At 39.1% G+C, this 22,622-nt stretch overlaps 1 protein-coding gene across 2 annotated transcripts in view; it reads right to left on the reverse strand.

Annotated features, from left to right (window-relative positions):
* The window catches only part of ERC1 (ELKS/RAB6-interacting/CAST family member 1), a 271,003-nt gene extending 248,722 nt beyond the window's left edge, over nt 1-22,281 (reverse strand). For both annotated transcript variants that reach the window (XM_005421022.2, XM_005421021.2), the window contains exon 1: nt 21,450-22,281. In XM_005421022.2, the coding sequence (XP_005421079.1) occupies nt 21,450-22,118 (669 nt within the window). In that variant the 5' untranslated portion in view covers nt 22,119-22,281. The remainder of the gene's footprint in view (nt 1-21,449) is intronic.
* Nucleotides 22,282-22,622: the final 341 nt, after the last annotated feature.

The raw sequence follows: 22,622 nt of genomic DNA on the forward strand, positions 1-22,622 counted from the left end.
TAAGCAGGGAAACTGAATAGCAGATAACCAGGCATGCTTGTACTCAGTAAATCTTTATTTCCCTGAGCCACATCTCCAAGGGCCTGAACATTTAAACACTTATTTCTTCACAGGAAGTGCAGAGTATCAGAAGCACAGAAAAGATCTGCATGTAGAAAAGTGCCTATGACAAATATCTCTAAAAAATCCTACAAGATACCTATCCATAATGAATGAAATCTGTCCATCAGTCTAACCTGACTAGTTAGTATAAATAAATAACTATAATAACTCACTGGGCAGCTCCACATTTCCACCAGTTGGCCATAGGCTTCAACCAGTGACATAAACATACAAGTATCTTGTTTCTACATTTTCATCAATAGTTTTATGGTATCTGATATAACAAGCCATTTAAAAAAAGGCCAAAAGAGGAAAATTCTAACAAACTTAAGTGTCACTTGTTAAACACCTACATGAAATACTGTAAATGTAAGAATGAATTCAATTTTAACACAGAGTCAAAGAAAAATATTGTATACTACTAGTTTCTTTTGAGAAAAATAGTCTTTATGTCCAGGCACACTGTGGGTATGGAAATTGGAAGTCACAATTTACCAGAGTTTATCTAGAAAGGACACACACGTATTTTGGAAATATAGATATGAGAAACCATAGAACAATATAGGCTGGGACAACTGGAATTATTCTAGTAGTGTCCTGCTTAAAGAAGGGGCAGTGGAATCAGTTTGCTCAGCAGCTTCCACAGCCAGGCTCTGAAGATCTCCAGGATCAGAGATGCTGATAAACCTTGGGAGAGCTTTAATTACTCTAATGATGAAAATAATGCTCCTTGTGCCTGGTAAGAATGAATTTCTCATGTTACAACTTGTGATCACTGCCACATCTCTTCCACTGCCCATCTCTGAGAAGTCCAACTGCATCTTCTTCACACCACCCCATGAGGCAGGTGGGAACCCCACTAAGATGCCCTGAACCTCATTTTCATCAGACTAAGCCAAAACGGCTCTTACAGCCCCTCCTTATATGCCATATATCCAGTCCCCATATAATTTCATTACCTACAGACTCATGCCAGAACATCAGAGTACTGCAGAGCTGGAGACTGGGCGTGGTACTCTGGATGTGCTCTCAAATGAACGGCCCATGAAAAACGTCAGTAAGCAAATAGCAATTAGTGCTGCTTCCCACCCTTGGAACCTGCCAGTGCAGCCACACATTTGCCTTCCTACAGTTGCCAGATTGTCCCAGTTGTCCCACTCATTCTTTTCAAAGTACAGAAAAGGGGATAGCAAGGTAGAATTCAGTTGATAGAATACAGCTATGCAAATACAGTACCAATTATTCAGAGAGGTATCAGGTACAAGATAGCCCTCAAAGCCAAATTTCAGAATTTTAAGGTTGCAAACCAAGATCAAAGGGAAGCTAATAGCTACATACACATATCTACTTACGAGCAAATGTCTCTTCTGCTTTGAATGATAACCCACATATATTCACACTGATAAAATAAATATCAAATGCCAAAATAGCCACCACTGTCTTTCATGTGGCACTGACCATTTCTTGTTGACTAATACAAGATACTCTGAAGTCTTGGCAGCTAGACATCTGAATTTAAACACTTCAGAAGCACTATTTTCAATAGGGATGCTCTCTCCACAGAGGAGACTGGGATTCTACACTTGTTGACACACAACAGGGTGGTAGCAGTGTTTACGTCTAACATCAGACAGGTTTACATGCAGCAGTAATCAAGCATAAATTATATGCAAAAGATTATTATGGCACTGACTTTTGACTGTGAGGCCTGGAAGATAAAACAACAGCAAAGCCAAAGGCAGAATAAAATCAAGAGTTTCCCTTTTTGGAATTCATACAATTACAGGTATCATCCCCTACAAAGACAGGTTGGCAACTCAGCAATCCTGGCAAAGATATTTCTTGTTACAGAGTGGATGGAGGAAAACACTTTGAATTGATAAGTAGCAATCTTGAACAACTGCCATTATTTTCTTGGCATAACTTTGGCCATTATGCTGGAGATCAGGCTCCAGGGAGACCTTGCAGTATATTCCAGTACCTAAAGGAGCTACATTAAAACCAGAGAGGGAATTTTTACAAGGGCATGTAGTGAGGGGACAATTGGGGTCAATTTTAAACTGGAAGAAGGCAGATTTAGATTATATATTAGGAAGAAATTCTTCACTGTGAGGGTGCTGAGGCACTGGCACAGGTTGCCCAGAGAAGCTGTGGATGCCACATCCCTGGAAGAGTCCAAGGCCAGGCTGGATGGGGCTTTAGAGCAGCTTGGTGTACTGGAAGGCGTCTCTGCCATGGCAAGGGGCTTGGAACTACATCACCCTTAAGGGCCCGTCCAACCTAAATCACTCTATGATTGTATGAATAAGTTACCTGCAAACTGAGAGAGATGAATCAATTCTTGCATTGGAGGTACTATCAGTGGCAATATTATCATTAAGAACTTGAAATTCAAGCAAGATGTACTAAATCCCCTTAGAACAGCAACAGAAATCCACCACTGATTCTCTTTGTGGCATTATGTTTGAAATTATAAAAATAACACTCCCCTTAGAAACAGTTGTGAAAGAACAAATTTTAATTTCTCAAGAAATGGTTAAGAAAGGAAGACTTTCAGATCCCATCTCATCTCTTGAGAAAGGTCCCTGGAGGTGGAAAACTGAAGGGCCTGAAACTACACAGGAACGTCAAATCCTTATAAATACACTCCCTCTACTGAGCAAATTCTTTACAAAAATTGTCTAGTTTCTTGAAACAAAAGCCCCTTTCCCAAACAGGGATAATAAATTTGGAAAGGGGAAAAGAATATAATTAATGCTTTCACACAGAAACCTCAGAAGACCAAGCATTTCCACCATAAGAATCCCTGGCACTAAAAATTAAATTCTGGTCAGGAACAAGCCAAGTATCTGGGTGTATGATCTCAGTAGTGAAGTGAGGGGGGAAGGAAGGCTCTCTGAAGAGATTCACTGAGCTGGACTCAGAGCTGTAACTATTTCAGCAGGTGCAGACAGGTACAGGCAATAATACACAGAGTGCAGGGTGTGATTGCAACAGTGTTTTTGCACCTGAGTGCTGATGAGTATCAACACAGGTGTGAGAGATCACCTGAACGAACAAATCACACTCAATTCAGGCCTGCAAGAAAGAACAACAAAACTTGTGAGAAAAAACCAATTTCACCAGCAGACAGTGAAACTACAGAGGGGAACATCCAAAATGAGCCAGCCAGACAGTGGTAAATCAGTTGTGTGTTTTCAACAGAGACAGGCTGAAGAGATTCAAAGTATTTAAAATAAATGTATGTTTTTATATATACACATGGGCATATACAAACTCACATATAAACATATTTAATAGAAGATAAACAGAGAGGAATGTCCTGACACATCCCAAAGAAAAAAACTGAGACCCAGACTTGTAAGGGAAGTAAAAAGGTCCTATTAAATACCTTTAAAGCCTGAAAATAAAACAGAAGGGGGAAAAAAATTATCAGGACAGCAGCTCCCGATCAACATCAGGATTTCAGACTTGAAAAGCTGAAGACATCCATATAAATAAATGAAGTAAGTGACCAAATAAAGATCTTTCACAGCCTAAAATGAGGAAAGGTATAAAATTTGCCAGGTACTTACACAAACTAGCATTTTAAAAGATTGTAATAAGGAAGATGAACCAATGGGGAATCTAAATTAGTGGTGAAAGATGAAAAATCAGATTTCTTGCTGTATGTTTACTTCACAGACTTTGGAAGAGCTTACGATAACATGTATGCTTAATCTGGAAAGTAATAGGAGGCTGCTGAAATCTGTAATGAGGCATTACATAAATATTCTGTAATGAACTTGCACCCTGCAAAATCAATGCCAGCACTCACTCCCAGGTATGTGGAGGTGTTCTGTGTGTACAAGGTGAGGGTTTGGCAGTGAGAGCTGCAGGGTGGCCTCTGTGAGAAGAAATCAGCACTTGCACCCCTGCCAGACAGGTAGAAGAGCCAGGAAGGAAGGAGTGAGGTTGAGCCTGGGAAGATGGTGGACAGGAAGGTGTTTTTTAGGTTTGTCTTTGTTTTATCTGCTTTTAACTGGGAAAAAAAAATTAGATTAATTTTCCAAGGTGAGTCTGTTATGTCTGTGGCAGTAATTGGTACATGATCTCTCTGTCTTTATCTCAGAAAGTTTATTTATTTTCTCCTCCTGGTTTCGTTGAGGAAGAGGGCCAACAGAGTGGCTTGGTGAGCATCTGCCAGCTGGCCAAGGTCAGCCCCCAAAAAAGCTGTGAAGTGCTTGTGCCACTGGACAAGCTAAAATCCCGGACATGTTGGGTACTTTCAGGGGCACTGAGAAAGACTTATTTCTAACACCTAGGAAGAATGTAGTGATAACTCAATTTAAGTTAGTGATAACTCAACTAAATCAATTTACCGCAAAAGAAAAAATACGAATCCTGAATTAAAAATTAGATGTTTAACTAGATGTAATGGATTTTTTTTGCATGTAACATTTGTAACTGATATTAAAAAGTTTTTTTTAAAAATCAGGTCTTTAACTTCTAAAAGCTGACTGCAGGCATGTGTTTTATAAATTGAGTAAACAGACAGTGCACGAAGAATTAAAGTATAGATCAGAATAAAATGGTTAACTACACTGAAAAATTAAACTGTAAGGCTAGAGAAAACCCTCAGGAGACCTGGATGGCAAGATTACTGAAAAAACTAACATGGTCTGACCTGAATTGAAACAGAACAGTGAGCCAAAGGCAGAGCAGCTACAGAACTGTCATAAAGACTAAACACTTCTTGAAGTTAAAAAAAGATCAAGTGACAACATAAGGCTCCCCACAAAACTCTCATACAGATATGCCTACATGTTGATTAATATTTTAAATGCACCAATACCATCTGTAACATAGTAACTTCCTCCCTCAGAGACATATTTAAAAATAAATTATAGTCATGACCATTAGTTGAGTTTCTTTGAAACAGAAAAACTCTGTTCATAGAAATTTACATTAAACTTACAGAAAAATTTAAGAAAAATGCATCTAGTACAGAAACCAAGAAATATTTAAAAATAAATCTGCTTAGAATCAAAGTTAAAGAAAAGGTGGGAGGCAAAGCAAATAAAAAAGATCTATGCCCTGAACACAGTATTTGGAAAAATAACAGTTAGAATTTTATAAATAACCTTGAATTTGTGGGAATAGTGTCAAACATAAGCCTTGAAATCATAAGCCTGGAAGTCATCTGGATCCAATGCATTTGACTACAACTGCTCACTGTAAAGCCTGCATGCTTCATGAAGAAAAGAACAGAGTGCTGGCAAGAGAACAAGAGCAATTGCCATCCCTGACACTTCCATTCAGTTTTAGCTGACAAGGTGAGCTCTGGTGCCTTGGACTGTCAGGCAGGAGAGACGAGCTCGGCTGCTGACACACAGACTGCACGCCTGGGCTGCTGATACTCCGCAGCACCTCAAGCAAGGAGATGTCAGAAACACTGGAAACAAACACAGAGAGGTTCCAGTTTTAGCCCTCCCAAAGTCCTCAGTATAGTTTGGGGGGCAATGCTTTGGCTGTCTCAAAGTCCACTCAGTATTACTGCACTTTATGCAGCTGAACATACAGGGCAAGCCCAGTCACTGTGGGAAAACAAGATCTTGGGTTGCTATCAAGGCTCAGACTGGAAAACCTAGGCCATGTTATTTAGACTGGAAACCCAAGCACACATAATATGTTATGCCAATCTATGAAAACAGAGTTATGATACAATAATTCAGATTGAAAAGGACAGCACGAGGTCCTCTAGTTTAACCTCTTACTCAAGGCATACTCATCTATGAGATCAAATCAGTTTGCCAAGAAATTTATTCAGTCACATCTTGAAAACCTATTTATGTCCATTATTTCTCATCCTCCCACTATGCAGCATCCAGTGTAGTTCCACTTCTCAAAAACAACTTTATTGTTTGGGAAGGCTGCTATTAATCCTCTCAAAGCCTTCCCTTCACCAAATTAACCCATTCCCTCAACCTCTTCTCACAGGGCCTGTGCTTCAGCCCACCAGTCACTCTGGCATCCCTCCTACAAAATGCCACCAAGTGACATCTTCTTCCGCACTGGGCAGACAAAAGCTGGACAGAGTATTCTGCATGTGGCTGAGTAAGTGTGAAGCTGAAGGGAATAATCACTGCACAAACTTTTCTGCTGCCACAATGCATCATCCCTGCCTCATGTTCACCTTGCTGCCCACCAGGTCCCCAAACCCTTTTCCACAGAGCTGCTCCCACCCAGTCACACCCTAACCTCTATCTTTCCTAAGAGCTTTTTATCCCCATCATGCTTGCTGAACCTCATGAGCCTCCTGCCCCTTCATTCCTGCAGAATGAGTCCTCATGCAGAGGAGCTCTGCCCTTCAGCAGAACAACTGGTCCCCTCAGGGTGGTGCCATCTGAATGCATGGGACCTTGTCACCTCCATCCAGGTCCCTGAGAAAGATGTCTGTGACATTCACATTCTCCGGAAAAATTTTTCTCCTGGGAAGCTGTGAAGCCTCAGAGAATAGGAAAACAATTCTTATCTCATTTGCTTCTCCTCTGTTTTTCTCATGTGGAATGTGTTTGGAGATTGTTTACCCACAGGTGATTGTTTCATTGGATTCTGGTGTGAGTTGTTTTGACTCTTTGGCCAATTGGGGACAAGCTGTGACAAGACTCTGGAAAGAGTCACAGGTTTTCATTATTATCTTTTTAGCATTCTGTAATTATCCTTTCTGTATTCTTTAATATATATAGTATAACAAAGTAATAAATTAGCCTTCTGAGAACATGGAGTCAGATTCATCATTCCTGCCTTTGTCGAGGCATTCCCAGCAAATACAACAGATGTCAAACACGACTCGGGTTGTTACAGGTAACTGGGAGCGATCAAACCCTAAATCACACCCTGAGCCTGATCCTACAAGCAGCTTCTCACCCACCTGGCTGCCACCTAGACTGTGGAAGGCACTCTAACTAGGAATGACAAGAGTGCTGTGGGAAACTGTGATGAAAGCCTGACTAAAGGCAAAGTAAAGACAGCCACTGCTCCTTCCTCACCCACAAACCCTGACATTTTATCACAGAAGGCAATGAGATCAGGCATGATTAATCCTTGACAAATCCATCCTGACTGTGCCCAACCACAATCCTGTCACTGACATGCTCAGAAATGTGTTCCAAAAGGACTCATTCCACAGGGACTGAAGCAGGCAGCACCATCCTCTAACTCCATGGCCTGTCTTGAAGATTGTGGAACATTCATGTTTCCACAAAGGAGACCCTTGCCCAGTTTCATTAGTCTTTTAAGAACGGCAGAAATAAGCCTCTCCTCACCCTCACATTCATCCTGTGGTCTTGCAGGGATCAAGTCTTCTCAAGGAAACCGTGAGACAACCCTCATTCAATTCATGGCTGATAGCTGCTCTCCCTGAACTTCATCTCTGATCACAGAGGCCTGGGAAATCTTCTCTGGTACCTGAGCAGATGGGCATAGCACAGAAAGATGCAACATTTTGTTCAAATGTGTTCTCTCTATTTGCATACTGTGGGAGACTGTGGGAAGCCAAGTGGGAAGGATAAAGAAACTGAGTAATCTGTCTGGGGGATCAACAGTAGTCTGTATTTCACAGTGAAATCTCTTTGAGTTCCACAAGCAGGAGTTGGGGGGAAAAAAAAAAACACCAAAAAAAACTCACAACAAAACCAGCCTTCTTTATGTCTTTGCTTAATGCCCAAGAATGGGAACCTTCAGAACCCAAAGCATAATTTAATGAGTTTATAATATCAAAAGGAAAATTCAATACTCATTTATTAGTTCCAGCCAAACTCTGTTCTGAACACAGATATTGTGAGCAAAGAGTAAATGATTCACAAGTGTTGGCACAAGCAAGATTGATTTCATTCTAGAGTACATTAAAAAACACGTTCTATGTAATAAAAATACATTTACAGTTCTAAGGGTATACATTTTAATCTTGTTTCCCTCAGCCCTGCTGCTTAAGGAACACGTCATGTGAAAATCAACCTCTTGCCAAGTCACCCCTCAGTGAGAACAGTGCCCTGACACTCAGTTCCCCCAAAGATTTCACTCAACCCTCTAAAAGCAGCACCAGCAAAAGGGGACAGTGACAAATTATCTGAGATTAATGACAGTGGAAATACAGCATTTTTAAAACAAATTCCATCCAAGAACTACATTAAAAACATTTGTACAGTTCAGGACTTCCTAATATTTGGGTTGACTCATACTGAATTGACTCTGCCATATGCTGACTGTGTGCTTGCATTATTACAACACCAACTGCAACTCCTTTGGTGCACACACTGATGGGGTACTAGAGGGGAAAAAAAACCTGTGGAGATGTTAATTACTGATACTTCTCAATGGATCTGGAATTTCATTGCAGAAAAGAATGATGCATCAGGAATGAGCAGAAAACTGAGATTAATGGGGAAATGCAATTAAGACTAATGTTTTTTCCCCAGAGTGTTTCTGTCAGGTGTTGATTGTCAGTTTGGTTTATTTCCCTACAGCTTATGATATCCACGCTCTTTTGTTGCTGATCTGCCTGTTGGGCATTCAGAAGATGCACAAATAATTTGTTACAATGAAGTCCACATAAAACTGTGTTTTGAATATGAAGTATTATAGGAACTCCACAAAAAACAGCGCCTTTCTTGTTTCCATGTTAGCCATGCAAACAAGTAGCTTGGATACATAATCAGCTTCTGCCTCAGGGCATAACCTGTTGCACAAAACTGAACTTGTGCAATTTAAATGATTCCAACATCAAAAATGACAAATACAATTATGCTACTCATCTCCCAACAGCCAGCACAGTGCTGAAGGGCAAAAAGAAAGGAAATGTGCTTAAGCAAGAGGAAACCAGCCCAAAAGAATAGAAGAGATCAAATTATTTGGGAAAAAAAATATCCATTTTAGCTACAAATTAAATATTGTACATGAGGGTACAATAATTTACTTCTAATAAAAATACTTCTCTAATACATTATACTTCATGTTTTAAATAAGCTCCTATCAGCTTGATTTAATAGCACCTGTTAAAAGCGTTATTAAAGGTATTGGTTAATAGCACCTCTTAATGACAAAAATCCTAATGTGATAGGCAAAAGTTCTGAAAATAACTGAGATGTTAATGCAGAGCATGTTAACACAGGTTAAAAGGGAGGATGTTTCCTACTGGAAACTAAATCTCTTTATGGCATTTACAGCAGTTTGGTAACTTGGAAGCATTTACACACTGTCCTTCATTACTTGTAATTCAGGTTTATCATGCAGTGTACAAGGGATGCAAAGTACCAGTTATACCTGGCAGAACCTCCGCCAGTTACTCTTGAACTGAGATTAACCATCAAATTCATGTAGTCATGTTCTGCCTTTTCAATTACAAAATACCTTAACAGTCACTCTGCTGTGTGCAAATCTGCCCAATCCAGCCCAGAAAGTGACTTTCATAGATTAAGGGCTGCCTTTTTACCAGGCCTTCCTTCCATCACTCCAAAAACGTGAAGATTAAAATGAAATCATTCACATGGTAACAAGTTTTGCGAGTTAAATACCACTGCTGTTTGCAATATATAGAAATCTGAATAAAAAGGTAGGCACCACTGATTTTCATAGCTTAAAGAACAACAAAAGAAGACTGGCTGAATGAAAGATTAAGGGCAGAAATACCCATCCAGTGAGAATGAAAAAAAAATATAAATAAGAAAAATATAGCATCTTCCCCCTTAAAATGAAAAGGCAGCAATATAAAAACATTGAGCTAAAATAACCCATTTTTATGAAAAAAAAAATTACTCCTGCATTTTTGTAGTGAAGTCTACTATTCATTAAGTTCTACTGGACAGAGTAAAATTTCAGAAAATTAAGTGCTCAGCAGCAAACCCTCAGTTTCAGCTGTGTAGAAGCCTGTATAGCATACTGACCCTCTTGTTGTTGGTACACTACTAAAATTAGTGCCTTCACTCAAGTGTTAATGAGCACAATTATATGCAGTGCATATGAAGGTGTCACAGCATCAACTACTGTCTTTAATACTCAGGTTTTTCTGCACCAAATCACCTGCTAACAAGCTCAACCTGTGAAGTACAGATCCACTTTTCCCAGATCAATCTTCAAAGACTGTCTAGCATTCAGCAATTCACAAAGAAACATTAACAACTGTATTAAGTAGAAAAGAAAGTGAATTAATTATTTCGTCCACAAATTCCCAGACTTTCAAATTAAAGAAGCTCAACATGAAACACTAGAAAAAGTTAATTAACAAAAAAGCAATGCTAAATATAAATGAATGACAATTCTCACACAGAAAGGAGACAGACCTTAGGCCTCTCAAAGGAACACAGATCTGAGCTAATTCAACCAAATGGAAAGGAGGAGAGGAAGATTTTTTTTAACATGGTTGGATTCTAAATGGATTCTGCATTGAGAAAACACAGTATGCAGTTTTAGAAGGCAAGTCTTGAATGCCTTCCCAGCTTTAGCAGAAAAGAAAATATGTTTTCCTGGATAGAAACTACAACTTGGAACCCTCTTTAAGTGACAAACATTGGGTTTTGAATCTTATTCATGGAAGATGGAGGAGAGAGAATGTAACAGCAATACAAGCACTTGCTCAACTGTTTTATGTTAAGTGCAAAGCACAACTTTAAAGGAAGTTGTAAAAATATTTAGGGCTCTACAACCAAGAACCAACCAAAATAAGATGGGTATTGTAAAAGCAATTTGAAGGTATACAATTTCCAACTAAAATGGCTTACAAAGGACTAATTAGTAGAGGAACTAGTATAATAATCTCACTAGGACGTTACACAACAGCAAAAAGTATTATAAATCATGAGCTGAGTGCACACAGCAGTACCCACACCTACTTCAACTCTTTGGTCAAGCATGTGAACAGAACTTCTCACAAATCCTGGCCAAAGCATGCTTCTTAAAACTTTTCTGTCATTCTCTCAAAACCATCAGCTAGTTCATACCAAAATTAAATCCACGTTAAAAAAAATCTATATTACTCATTTTATTGCAAGGTGATTTTTTCCGTTTCCCTCCTCCAAAATAAGTTACTGCAGATAATTCCATATTTTGGAACATTCCAGTCATAGTGAAGTGATGAGAAAGTCTAAACACATCCCTGCAAAGAGGATCATAAAATGGCTGAGTTAATTTTCCTTCACCCATAAAAAGTGCTGTTGACTGCACATATAGAGCACACTATTTACTTTCTCATATGAGAGTATACCTATGGTTTCTTAGAGAGGTCCCTTGTTGAGTAACTAAGCTCCCAGATCTATTAAAATGGTTACACATTAACAGGCTCACAACTGCATGGCCAAACCTGACCCATCAGACACCAGCTGAGGGAAAACAAGATTTAAATGCTGTTCCACAAACAGAACAATTCAGCTTTACTCAACAGATACACAGGTCGATGAAGATTGGGAAATTCCTCTACCCTAAAAAAAAAAAAAAAAGCACACCTATGGTTGTAGGTCTTCTGTACAACTACTTTGGATAAATTATTAATCCTCACAAGCAACAACATCTGTTAAAATTAACTTATGTGCAAACCTAATGAAGATTTCAGAAAAGCACATAAATGTGTTATGCTAATGGAAGCCTCACAAATATGCAACAGCTGATGAGATTAAAAAATCCTCTAGATTTTTACCTCTGCCCTCTCCTAAAATTATCTGCCTTCTCATCAGAGTTACTGAGCTGCACGATCAGAAAAATACTGGAATATTCTAATTTAACTAAGCTGTACCTAGTAATCACAACACTGTCATTTGCAGTCCCAAACTGAACAGGGATGAATAATGAATCACTGAAGAATCTTATTCACCACATCTACCCAACTGAGGGAAATAAGGCAGTTACTTCCTAAGCCTCCAGTGGCAGGCACAACATTTCCAAATAACCTATTTAAAAGCCTTTATTCTGTTTGTTCTGTCTCTCTATTTCCTTTTTCCAGGATAATTCTGAGATCCATCATTTCACCTATCAGCACTAATTCTCAGCCTAAAGCTTTTATCATCCTTTTCATGGATGTCCTTCTCTCATCCAACAAAGAAACACTGAAACCTCTTGCCACAGAAGCCAAAAACACTTTCAGAACTTCATGCAAATTTTCAGTCAATGTTGAATACAAAAGTATGACCACTGTTAAAGAGCACATATCTTTCTCATCAATCAACTGCTTCTGTAGATCAGATCCAAGGCATTAATTGACTATGGAGGAGTAGTATCTTCCACAGGGACATTTTATTTTCCGAACAGGTTGGTGTTTCTTAGCTGGGTTGGTTTTGACATTTATAACATTTTAAGAGCTTTGGTATGATACCCTGAGTCCCTTAGCAGATCAAATGTTTCCTTTTAAATGTTCCCATATCTCCAAAGAGAAAGAGACATAAGATCAGCCTCGTGGAAGCTTCTGGCTGTGAGATCAGATGCTGCAATGGGCTGCGTGGGTAGCTCTAACAAAGGAAGCTCCACTTATCTCAAGTTACTTTTGTTGCCTCATGGTTTACTTCTGTTCATCCAAGGACTAATACCCACTTACAACGTGTCTAATGAAGTCTAATGAATTATGCCAACAGTAAAATTAAAAAAAAAAAAAAAACAACAAGTCTAACAACAGGTTAAGCCTAAGACAAGAACCTGTAGGTACAAGGTTGCTCAAAGACAATATGCTACAACACAAATGTTCAGAAAGCTTTTCCCTCCCCTCAGTCAAAACTAAGTATTTGTCATCTGACACATGATTTCCATAAAACACCAGACCACTACTGAGACAAATTCATGATTCCTGTAAGGAAAAAAGGTATATACACCTCATCTCACTGCATTAAAAAGGGTAGGATTTGTGTGGGAGTGTATATACATACATACTTCATATATTAATAACATATATTAACTCCAGGAGCTGTTATCTTATTGCAGGGGTTCCATACTGTTGCCTCCTTATCACAACAGTTCCATACCTTCTTGGTGTTTCTCGTGGGCAGCTCCTCAGAGCACTGACTCTTTCTTCTTCACACAGCAGCCAACTGACTCCAGCTCCCTTCTCACCCAGCCACCCCACTCTTTTATAGCATCTTCTTCTCATTGGTTACAGCTGTGGCCTGTTAAAGTCAGGCCTGCTCCTAATCTTTGATAATTGGCCCAGCTGCAACTCCTTAGGGGTGAGATTACTTTCTAAACTATCTTTATTTTCTTACATTCTATCCCCCTACAAGGAGCAATCAACTACTATGGAAGAAACAGATCCTGTATGCAGTACCTGAAGAAGTAAGATTTTAATTTCTGAATTATGGCACTTCATGTGCTGCTTTGTTTTAATCTCAGAAACAAGTTCAGAAACAAGTGACAAGAAGCATCAGAAGGAGTGCATGGCCTTGCATTCTTTGGAATCCACATCCACATATAATTAGAAGACCATCTGTTCACAAAGTTTAACCACCCAAGGTAGCTGGTACCTGATCATTTGATAAGAAGGATCAAACAAATCCATAAAGTCCCAATTCTACTGTCTGGTGTGCAAGGCTGCATCTGTGAAATGCTTTAGGCAGTGGAAGACTCTTCAGCGAAGTGCCTGCTCCTGCACAGTGCTGCTCATGAGAACAAGGACACTGTATGTGTTGGCCAGGAAAAAATGCATTTGATATAGATACCAACCAGTGAGGCTTAATTTTGGATTACCATTTATTGCTTGCTTGCTTGCTGTCACCCTGCTCCTCTCTCCAGCCCACTAAAGCAGGGGAAGGGGGAGGAGAATGGAAGAAGCAGGAGGGGGTACCAGTGCAGAAACAGAAATATGTAACAACACACTACAGAACCTGATTACAATGCAGATATCATAGAGGGACAGGCATTAAAAAAAACACCTACAGTAAAATTTATCCCCAAAGCATTCAAAAATATCTTTTTCCCAGGCAGCTGATCTCCATCACTTCCTTCCTCAATAAAGGTGTATTTTGTGTTACACCTGAAATTCAAAAAGTCATCACCCCACGACCTGGTGTTATTTTGCGTGCTTGCAATGAACTGCCCAAGATGGTTAGAAATATACACGCTGCCTTCAAATTAATTTTGATGTTGTGAAATCAAATTCTGTAAGAACCTAACTGCCTCCAGCCGGTTGCTCACCCTTGTTGGCTTATATTATTGATTTTCCAAAATAGTGATAACAATCATTAGATTTTGCAAGCAGTCCTTAACAGGAATTGCATGCAGCACAGAGCAGCAAGGACTTCATTTTTCCCTGTTTTAAAGGGATCCTGGACTTCTAGCTCCCACCCAGGGACAAGCAAAAGCAGCCCACTGCTCACACACTTGAATCATTTAAATAGCAACAGGATTAAGAAGTAACACATAAATTAATTTTAAAACCTTGTACACAGCTCAACAAGCAGTTTAAAAGCAACAAGTTCTTTAGGTTTACTGATGATTGTACATTACTTAGCATTCCAGTTTACAAACCAAGCTGCTAAAATTAAACTGAAGAAGGCAGTCACAGGGTATTTATTCCTGTCACTGTTATACATAAGTTTAACTCCTCTGAATTCTAAAGCAATGATCACTAGAAAAAGCCATAATGGTGTTCTGTGCCAGTATTCTGGCATCTGATCATGCTCATTTTGGGGAGCATACATGCATAACAAGACTATTTCATACTTTTGGGGGGCTGGAGATTCTTTTTTTGATTGGTTGGTTTTGGGGTTTGAGTTGGGATTTTTTTTGGGGGGGGGGGGAGTTGTTTGTTTGGGATTGTTTTTTCTTCAAAGAATACAATCTCTTCATATCCCTAAGAAAGCTTTAAGAAAGCTGATAAAAATTTGGATTATCACAAGATCTCTTCAAATACTGATCTGGATATTGACAGAAGAGCCTTTCTTTATTTTCTTTATGGTTTCAAGGTCAATACTGCCTTAGCAATTGCAAAACATGCTGTATATTGGAGTGCCTCAATCACCCCCAAACAGTACAGAAATTTTTAGTGTTTAATCCAAGGTTTATTAATAGGAAAAAGAAGTACAGTTCTCTTAGTATATTTAATACTCTTTGGAAGGAAAATCATCACTGAATCAAGGAGACCATCACTAAATCAAGGAGGTGTTTTTGTGATTTACAAAGATCTCTCAGTTCCAATGGCAGTTTGCAAAACCCTGAGTTGCTACCTGCTTCTCAAGGCTGCCAATATAACCGAACACCCCCTCCTGCTTCACAGTCCAAGGTGATGCTACTGCAAGCAGTAAGCAAATCACTTAGATAGAACAACTGGTATCACCACAGAAGGAAGCTAAATACACTTTGTCCTTGTATTTTTTTCCACTACAGATGGTGACTCTGACCTTTCCAAGAGAACCAATATCAATCTGAAAATACTATGCAAAAACATAATTATGTAGACCTTGTGGGTTATGAAACTAAGTTTTGCTGAAAAGACTTTCTTTTCAAGGTCTACTGCTTGTTATCCTCAGACAAAAAATGGAGATATAATTATGATCCACTACATTTAACAGATGCAGCCATTTTTCCATGTGTTCAACAGATTATGTCAAAAAATTTTACAGAAGAACTACAGAGTATTATCTATTCAAGGAAAAAAAAAGTGTAATCCTCAATAGCTATGTTACCTGCTGGCAAGCAGTTGTAATCTGATTTCTGTCAAGATCTCAAATCACCACAAATCACTACTGGAAACACAGTGCTGCTTCACTGTGTCCCCTAAACACGAGTATATACAGAAAATATATTCAAAGGAGTTCTATACTGAACATCTCAAGCACTACCAAGTTTATTCCCTTATTCCTCTCCTAACCAGCTGAGCCTAAAGTGTCATTTTACAATGTTTTTTCCTTCAGTTACTAATTCAGATAGCTGACATCACTGCTCTTCATGAGTTATCAAACACACTTACTACTTTCAGAGCACAGAAATGTCCTCTCTTAACTCTTTTGGTCTCTAGCTTTTATCTCAGAGCATACATATATACAAATATTTATCCTAAATACAAAACTTCCTCTGCCTTATTAATGTCTTAAGAATTAAACAGACTGTTAACTGTATCCTAGAAATCTACTTTGCTGAAAAAAACCTGTTCTTTCCAACTAACAGTTTAGTCAGGGTGGCCCTCTCTGCTGACCATCTTTATATCTCTGAGGCTTCCTAGTATCACCAAACTGAAAAGAGTTAAAAAAAAGCTCTATTTCAGTTTTTGGTCATGAGGCACACCTGAAAGATGGACATAAGACCAGCACAACTACAACCTTTTTTCCACAGCCTGGCAGTTCCACCCCAAGTGCTCCTCTCCTTTCTACTTAAATCAATACCAGGTAGAGTATGAGACACATGAGAATGGTGGATTTGGCATTGCAAAGCTGTAACATCAGCAGAAATTACCTGTAATGGAGGAGCACCTCTGCACTATTGCCATCATCTATCATTGTTAAATGTGCACTGGGTGACTAAGAAAGAGGAAGCCTTACACAGTTTCAAGCTACCTAGTTCATATTTTAGAAAGCAAGAACACTTAAGGGAAAAAATTACTAACTCAAACACCATAAATAGAACAGTGCTGAAAGGAACAAAGGCTTCTAGAGAAACACAACATTACAGGCAAGACTTTTCAGGAATATAAACACCAAATGGAGGAAAAACACACTGCCACCCTAGTTAGGAGTCTAATATCTGAACAGACTCAACACATACTAGAGAAAGAATTATAGCAGAATCTGCTCTAAGTTCTGCAGAATTTGAAGTAATCCCTGCTCCAGCTGAACAGCAAAAAAAGCACAGTTAAACTACTAAGTTCAACAGCATCACTGATGTCACCTGTTTTATTCCAAGCTGTTTTTAAGTTGGTAGTATTCCCCTTAAATGTTTAATGGATCAAGTAGAGAGCAGCTATTCAGCCTATGCAACAGCTCAAAGCAAGCAGAGGTATTAGATCCTACCTCAAGAGGAAACACAGGACAAAAAGAGCCTTGGAGAATATAGATAACCACAAAATGTCTAGTTTTATTTCCTTACAGAATTGAAAAAAAAGACAGAACACAGGGTGTTCTCTTGGGTGGTCACATGACAATTTCTGAGGTCATTATAAAGTGCTGTGACTTGATAAATGCTTCAGATACCAAGCACTCTCGAGGAGGTAGTTTTGAGTTATTCTGAAAGAGAACTGAATTATAATTTCGTGCTGCAGCTGGGGAGTGACAGAAGGAACCTTAAAGCTGGCACAAATCTAGAGAGCCAACAGGCATCTGCCACTGAAGGAATTATTTAAATGCAATGCTCTGGGATACAGAGAATGCCTTTAAGCAATGCCTATGGAACCATATATTGCACAATTAAACACCCAGAATGGAAGAAAGCTTCGTTTTCTACCAATGAATAACCAGCTCAGGAATGGGGCTAGTCATAGAATGACACTAAGAATGACAGTACTAAGACATGTAAAATTTTTTTTTAAATACATAGTTGAAAAAAAACAATGAAGAAGTGAGAATGAATCTGATTTTCAGAGAAAGAAGGTACTCATTAGAAGCTCAGACAGTCTCATAACAGCAGCATCCAATGCATTTAAGAGGTTAACACATGGACAACTGCACTTTTGAAAGTGAGATGCTCATTACACACTACTAAGAAATGGAAAATACTTCTGACTCTGGGGAATGCTGGTGAAATGCTGGAATATATCCATCACAACAAAGTACAATCTTCTTCAAGTGCTTAGCCCAAGCCAGGTGAAACTCCTTTCAGAAATATTTTCTTGGTTGAACACTCTGACTCAGACATCCAAGGTCTCTAACCACAAACAGACCACAGAAATGCATCAAAGTAAAAAGATGTTTTCAGCAGTACCACACTATTTTAGCTGAAACATAAATCTGATCTTAAAAGTACATCAGTTAAATGTGGAAATTTCAGTGCAGGGCGTTAGACATCAAATTTGCATTGCACTACTTATTTTAAGGCACAATCACCTTGTCATTAGCAAGTTTCAACTGAGAGGAACTCCTTTGTCCTTGAGTTTCACATCACCCCACCACTGCCCAGTTTCTAGGCAAATTATTTCTGTCTTGGTGCAAAACATACTCACTGTCTTTCCTTTCCTCTTCTGGCTTCTGATGAAGAGGTTTCCAGGGAAGCTTTAAACCATACACACTAAAAGAAATTATTTTTCAACTCAGAAAAATACAGCTCCCACTAAAGCATTTAGAGGAGAGTGACACCATGCCAAAACCAAGCTCCTGTTTACTGGTTTCATCAATTTCTCCTTGAATATGCATGGGTTTGCATAACTGAGCAATCATTTGCACTTTCCTCTGGGTTTCTTGTGAAGAATGACTGGTTAAGTCATCCACACTGCACTGAAAACTGTCGTGTTTTTCCAAGAATCTGTGTTAACTACAGGAATACTTTCCATGTTTACTTTTGAGCTCTTCAAAGTGAGCTTTCAATGACATTCCCCATTTATGTAAAGAAAGGATTTTTCTGTCTCTTCAGGACCAGTAACAAAGGATGAAAATAAAGCTCCACTCCCCAGCTGCAGCATTTGCTCAGAGTATCTGATAAATCCAGCTGTGCTGCAACACAGCTGGGCAAGGATGCCCAGCCAGGTGAGAGCTACAGAGAGAGCATGTGCATGGCTTTACTGAACCCAGAAAATGGCCTGGAAATCAATAAGCAATACAATTATTGAGACAAGAAAGAAAACTCAAAGACACCGATGTATTTACTCATAGAAGACTGAGCTAGCAATCAAGCAAGGCTCACATCTTCAGGTATTTCTAACAGTTCCCAAACCCAAGGGGCAATTCAGTCACTCAAGCTGAGGTGACAAGAACAGCAATAGAATCAGGGACAATCAAGTGTGTGTAGCAGAATAAAGAGCCATGACCACAGGAAAGAGATTGAGATGCCTATCAGATAATGGTATGAGTCAGCCAGCATCTTGGCTCCATCAGCTGAGTCGATTTTAAACAACACAACTGGTCTGAGATAAACTTTATATAAAGCACAAGTACTACACGTGCAAGAAGTCTTTTTGAAAAGTGATGTGCTGAAATACTCATAACTAAGTCTAAAACTCCTGCTCCTGCAATTATACTGGAACTCATTTTAGAAGGAGGCTGAAGAGGTAATGAAGATATTTGCTGGTCCCCCAACACATCTGGGAAATTCCTTGCTCAGAGTCTAAACAGAGACGTCTGTTTAATTAGAGAAAATCCTATTAAACTGATCTTCCACGTGAAGGGCTGAAGTGACCAACTCCAAAAGGGTATAAAAGACACACTGAATTCAGAATTTAATTAGAACACATGTTAGCTAACTATAATCTATTAATTAGCATTCTTAATTTTTACAGCTCAATGTAATAATACCCATTTACTTTTAAATTGCACCCTTCTTACTTTTGGACCAAAGTTATACAATTCTACCAGTGTGGTAGTAATTACAGCGATTGCCTAGAGAACAGCAGCCTAGAAATATCTGTAAATGTTTAATTAGGGGATAAAGAAAAGACAAAGAAAAAAAAATCTAAGATAGAGAAATCACTGTTCTCTACTGTATTCATATTTAGTAATTGCTTAATCCATTCTAAACCATATATTCATGGCATTTTTCTTGCAAGATTTCCAAAGCATCCTCAAATGTCAAAACTGATTTCAGAAAAATGTTACTGTATTCCAAGACAGTCTCTTCAGAATTAAAACAGGGCCAAAAATGAGAAGAATTTAAGAATTAAAAGACTTACCTGCAACTGAAATACAAAGAACACCAGAAAAGTTGAGTGATTGGTATTCCAGATATTTGTTATCCTGGAACTGCAACATTATAACTAAAAGTTTCATTACATTACTGCTTCTAAAGAAATCCTACCTTTGCAATAAAAATTATTTTACTTCAGGTTTTCTGCATTCCAAGATGACATAAGTAAAGGAAGACAAAAGTGTCACACACCTTAACAAGTCCATGTTGTGATACTTACCATTTGGTAAGAATACAGCTATAAAGGTTAATGACAAGTTCATTAAATGATTTCATACAATCTCAGGGAAAGCAACTTATTTTCTTCAACTTAAGCTCTTTAAAAAGTGAAAAGAAAACTGCAGACAAGTTCAGGGTAGTAGACTAATCACTAACCAAAAGCAATTTCCTATTTAAGACAGGCTACCTGAAAGCAGAGTACAACAAGCAGTACCCTTTTCCTCCAGCATTTTCCTCTCTCCTTCACCTTCTAAAGCAATCTTACAAAAAGCATTGCCTAAAACAGCACCTATACCTTAAAAGCTGCAAGAACATGGTCACATTTGAATTATGGAAACTTTCATTAAACGTGCTTGAATACTTAAAAAGCTCAATAGGGAAAGTAATTTTGTCATGATGGAAGCTGACTTACATTTCAGGGAACTTTTGGAGCTGGACACTGGGTCTGTTTTCCATAAGAAAAGTGAGGTTTTTTTACCTGACAGTCCAGAGAGATGCTGAACCCACATTTGGCCAGAAACAACTAAACAGGAGGACACTCATTCAAAGACAAATATTTATTTCAGGACTAAGGAGCTCTAGGTGGGAGAACTTTAAGCTTTTAATCAGTAGAACTGACTACAAAAACACCTCAATTTTAATCAGCCTCTGAGTTTTATTTTAATTTGGAGATGCTTTTAAGTTGCACAAGACCTAAGACCTAGACACCTGAGAATCTGTGTTCTTCTGCCTATTCTGTAACTGGCCAGACCACTACAAAAAAAAAACCAAAACTGCAGGGTGCTTTAGGATAGTTGCATAACAAAATATGCACAGTTTATGAAAAAAAGAATAGCAAGCATGCATTAAACAGTGTTATTTAAATGTAGCCAAGAACAGAATTTATATCTGCTTGTGAAAACTGCAGGTCTGGACATTTTAGCTCAAAATACTAGTGAGTGTAACTTTAACTTTGCTTTTAATGGCAATCTGTCAACATTCAGCAACAGTGCAGTTATACTGGGGGTCAGCAGTTAGTACATTCTGCATCTGAGAGAATGCTTCAAGAGGTAAACAGCACAGAAATATTAATTATTAACAGAATAAATACTTCCAAAAGGAAACTGAGTGGTTACCATCAATCCTAGGGCAAAAATACACACAACACCCAAGGAAAAATGAGCACTCAAGGTAGTTTACAAGTCTGACAAGAAACATCTAAAAATGGGCTTGCAAGCTGAAAACACATCTTACCCACATCAATTACCCAAGAAAAGCACCAATCTAATTTAGCTGCTTAACTGTAACATGCAAGTTTATTAAAGTCATTTAATCACACTACCACACTAACACAGCAGTGACATTAGATGACATACCTGGTTTTCTTCTTGCAGAACTCTATATTGTTCCTTCCAAATGGTGATTTTTGAAGCTTCATCCTTCCTCAGAGCTCTCTCCTTTTTGAGCTCAGGACTCCAGAAGGTCTTGATGCTGTTCATGGAAGAACTCAGCTTGCTTTCTTTCACCTCCACATCCTTGCGGAGCAGATCGTTTTCCCTCAGCACCTCCTTGAGCTGCGTCTGCAGGTCCATGATGGTGTTGTCCCTGGCCTGGCGCAGCGAGTGAGGCACGGTGGATGCCATGCTCACTGGGGGGAGATGGTGCTCTCCAAATGCAATGGTATCACTGGCAACCCCACTGGTGGCAATGTTGGGGCTGCTGCCCATGGCAGTCATCCGAACACCGTAAGGCAGCCGCCCTCCCGACCGGCCCAAGGTCATGGTGCTCTTCGGGGTGTCGGCGCCCACGTTCTCGTGGTCGCTTAGGTACATAGGGCCAGACGTGGCATAGGCAGCATTTAAGGACTGAATGTTTTCCATAGAAAGGGTTTTGCCACTGCCACCCGCGGTACTGCTCCCCGAGCTGCCCCCTGTGCTGTTGGTTCTCCGGTGGCCCAGGCGAGGCGAGCGCGGCAGCCGCGGCGAGCGCCCCGGGCTCTGCGTGCTGGGCTCCACCTTGCCCACGGAACGAGCACTTCCATACATGGTTAAGCTGGTGGTGTGAGGCAATCTGATAGGCAAAAATCAGGAATGAGAGAACTCCTGGTAAGCTCTTCAATGGTTATAAGTCAACTTAAGGCCAATCACGACTTGTAACAGATCTGGTTGTCCATCTCTGAAGTCATGTGCTCACGGCGCTCAGGACCATATCTGTATCAATAAGAATAACATATTAAAATCTACATCAATAAAAACAACACATTAAATATCTAGTTTATCACCAAATGTTTGTCCTACATTAGTATCTATTCCCCTATATTTACAGTTCTCCAGTATTTTTCAATTCCTCCTAATAAAAAAAAGCAATATTTTATTTAAACCCTTATGTTTATACTCAAAAAGAAACTTCTATTCTTGCTTTTCTATTGTTATATTATCACAGCAAAGAGGAAAGGAAAAGAGAATCCATCAATCTTCAAGCCGTAATTTTGCTGCTGATGACAAAACCCTTCAGATGCCATCTCATCTTTCTTCCTATTTCTAACTGGC

The sequence above is a fragment of the Geospiza fortis genome, unplaced genomic scaffold (assembly GCF_000277835.1).
Source record: "Geospiza fortis unplaced genomic scaffold, GeoFor_1.0 scaffold10, whole genome shotgun sequence".
Classification (NCBI taxonomy): Eukaryota; Metazoa; Chordata; class Aves; order Passeriformes; family Thraupidae; genus Geospiza; species Geospiza fortis.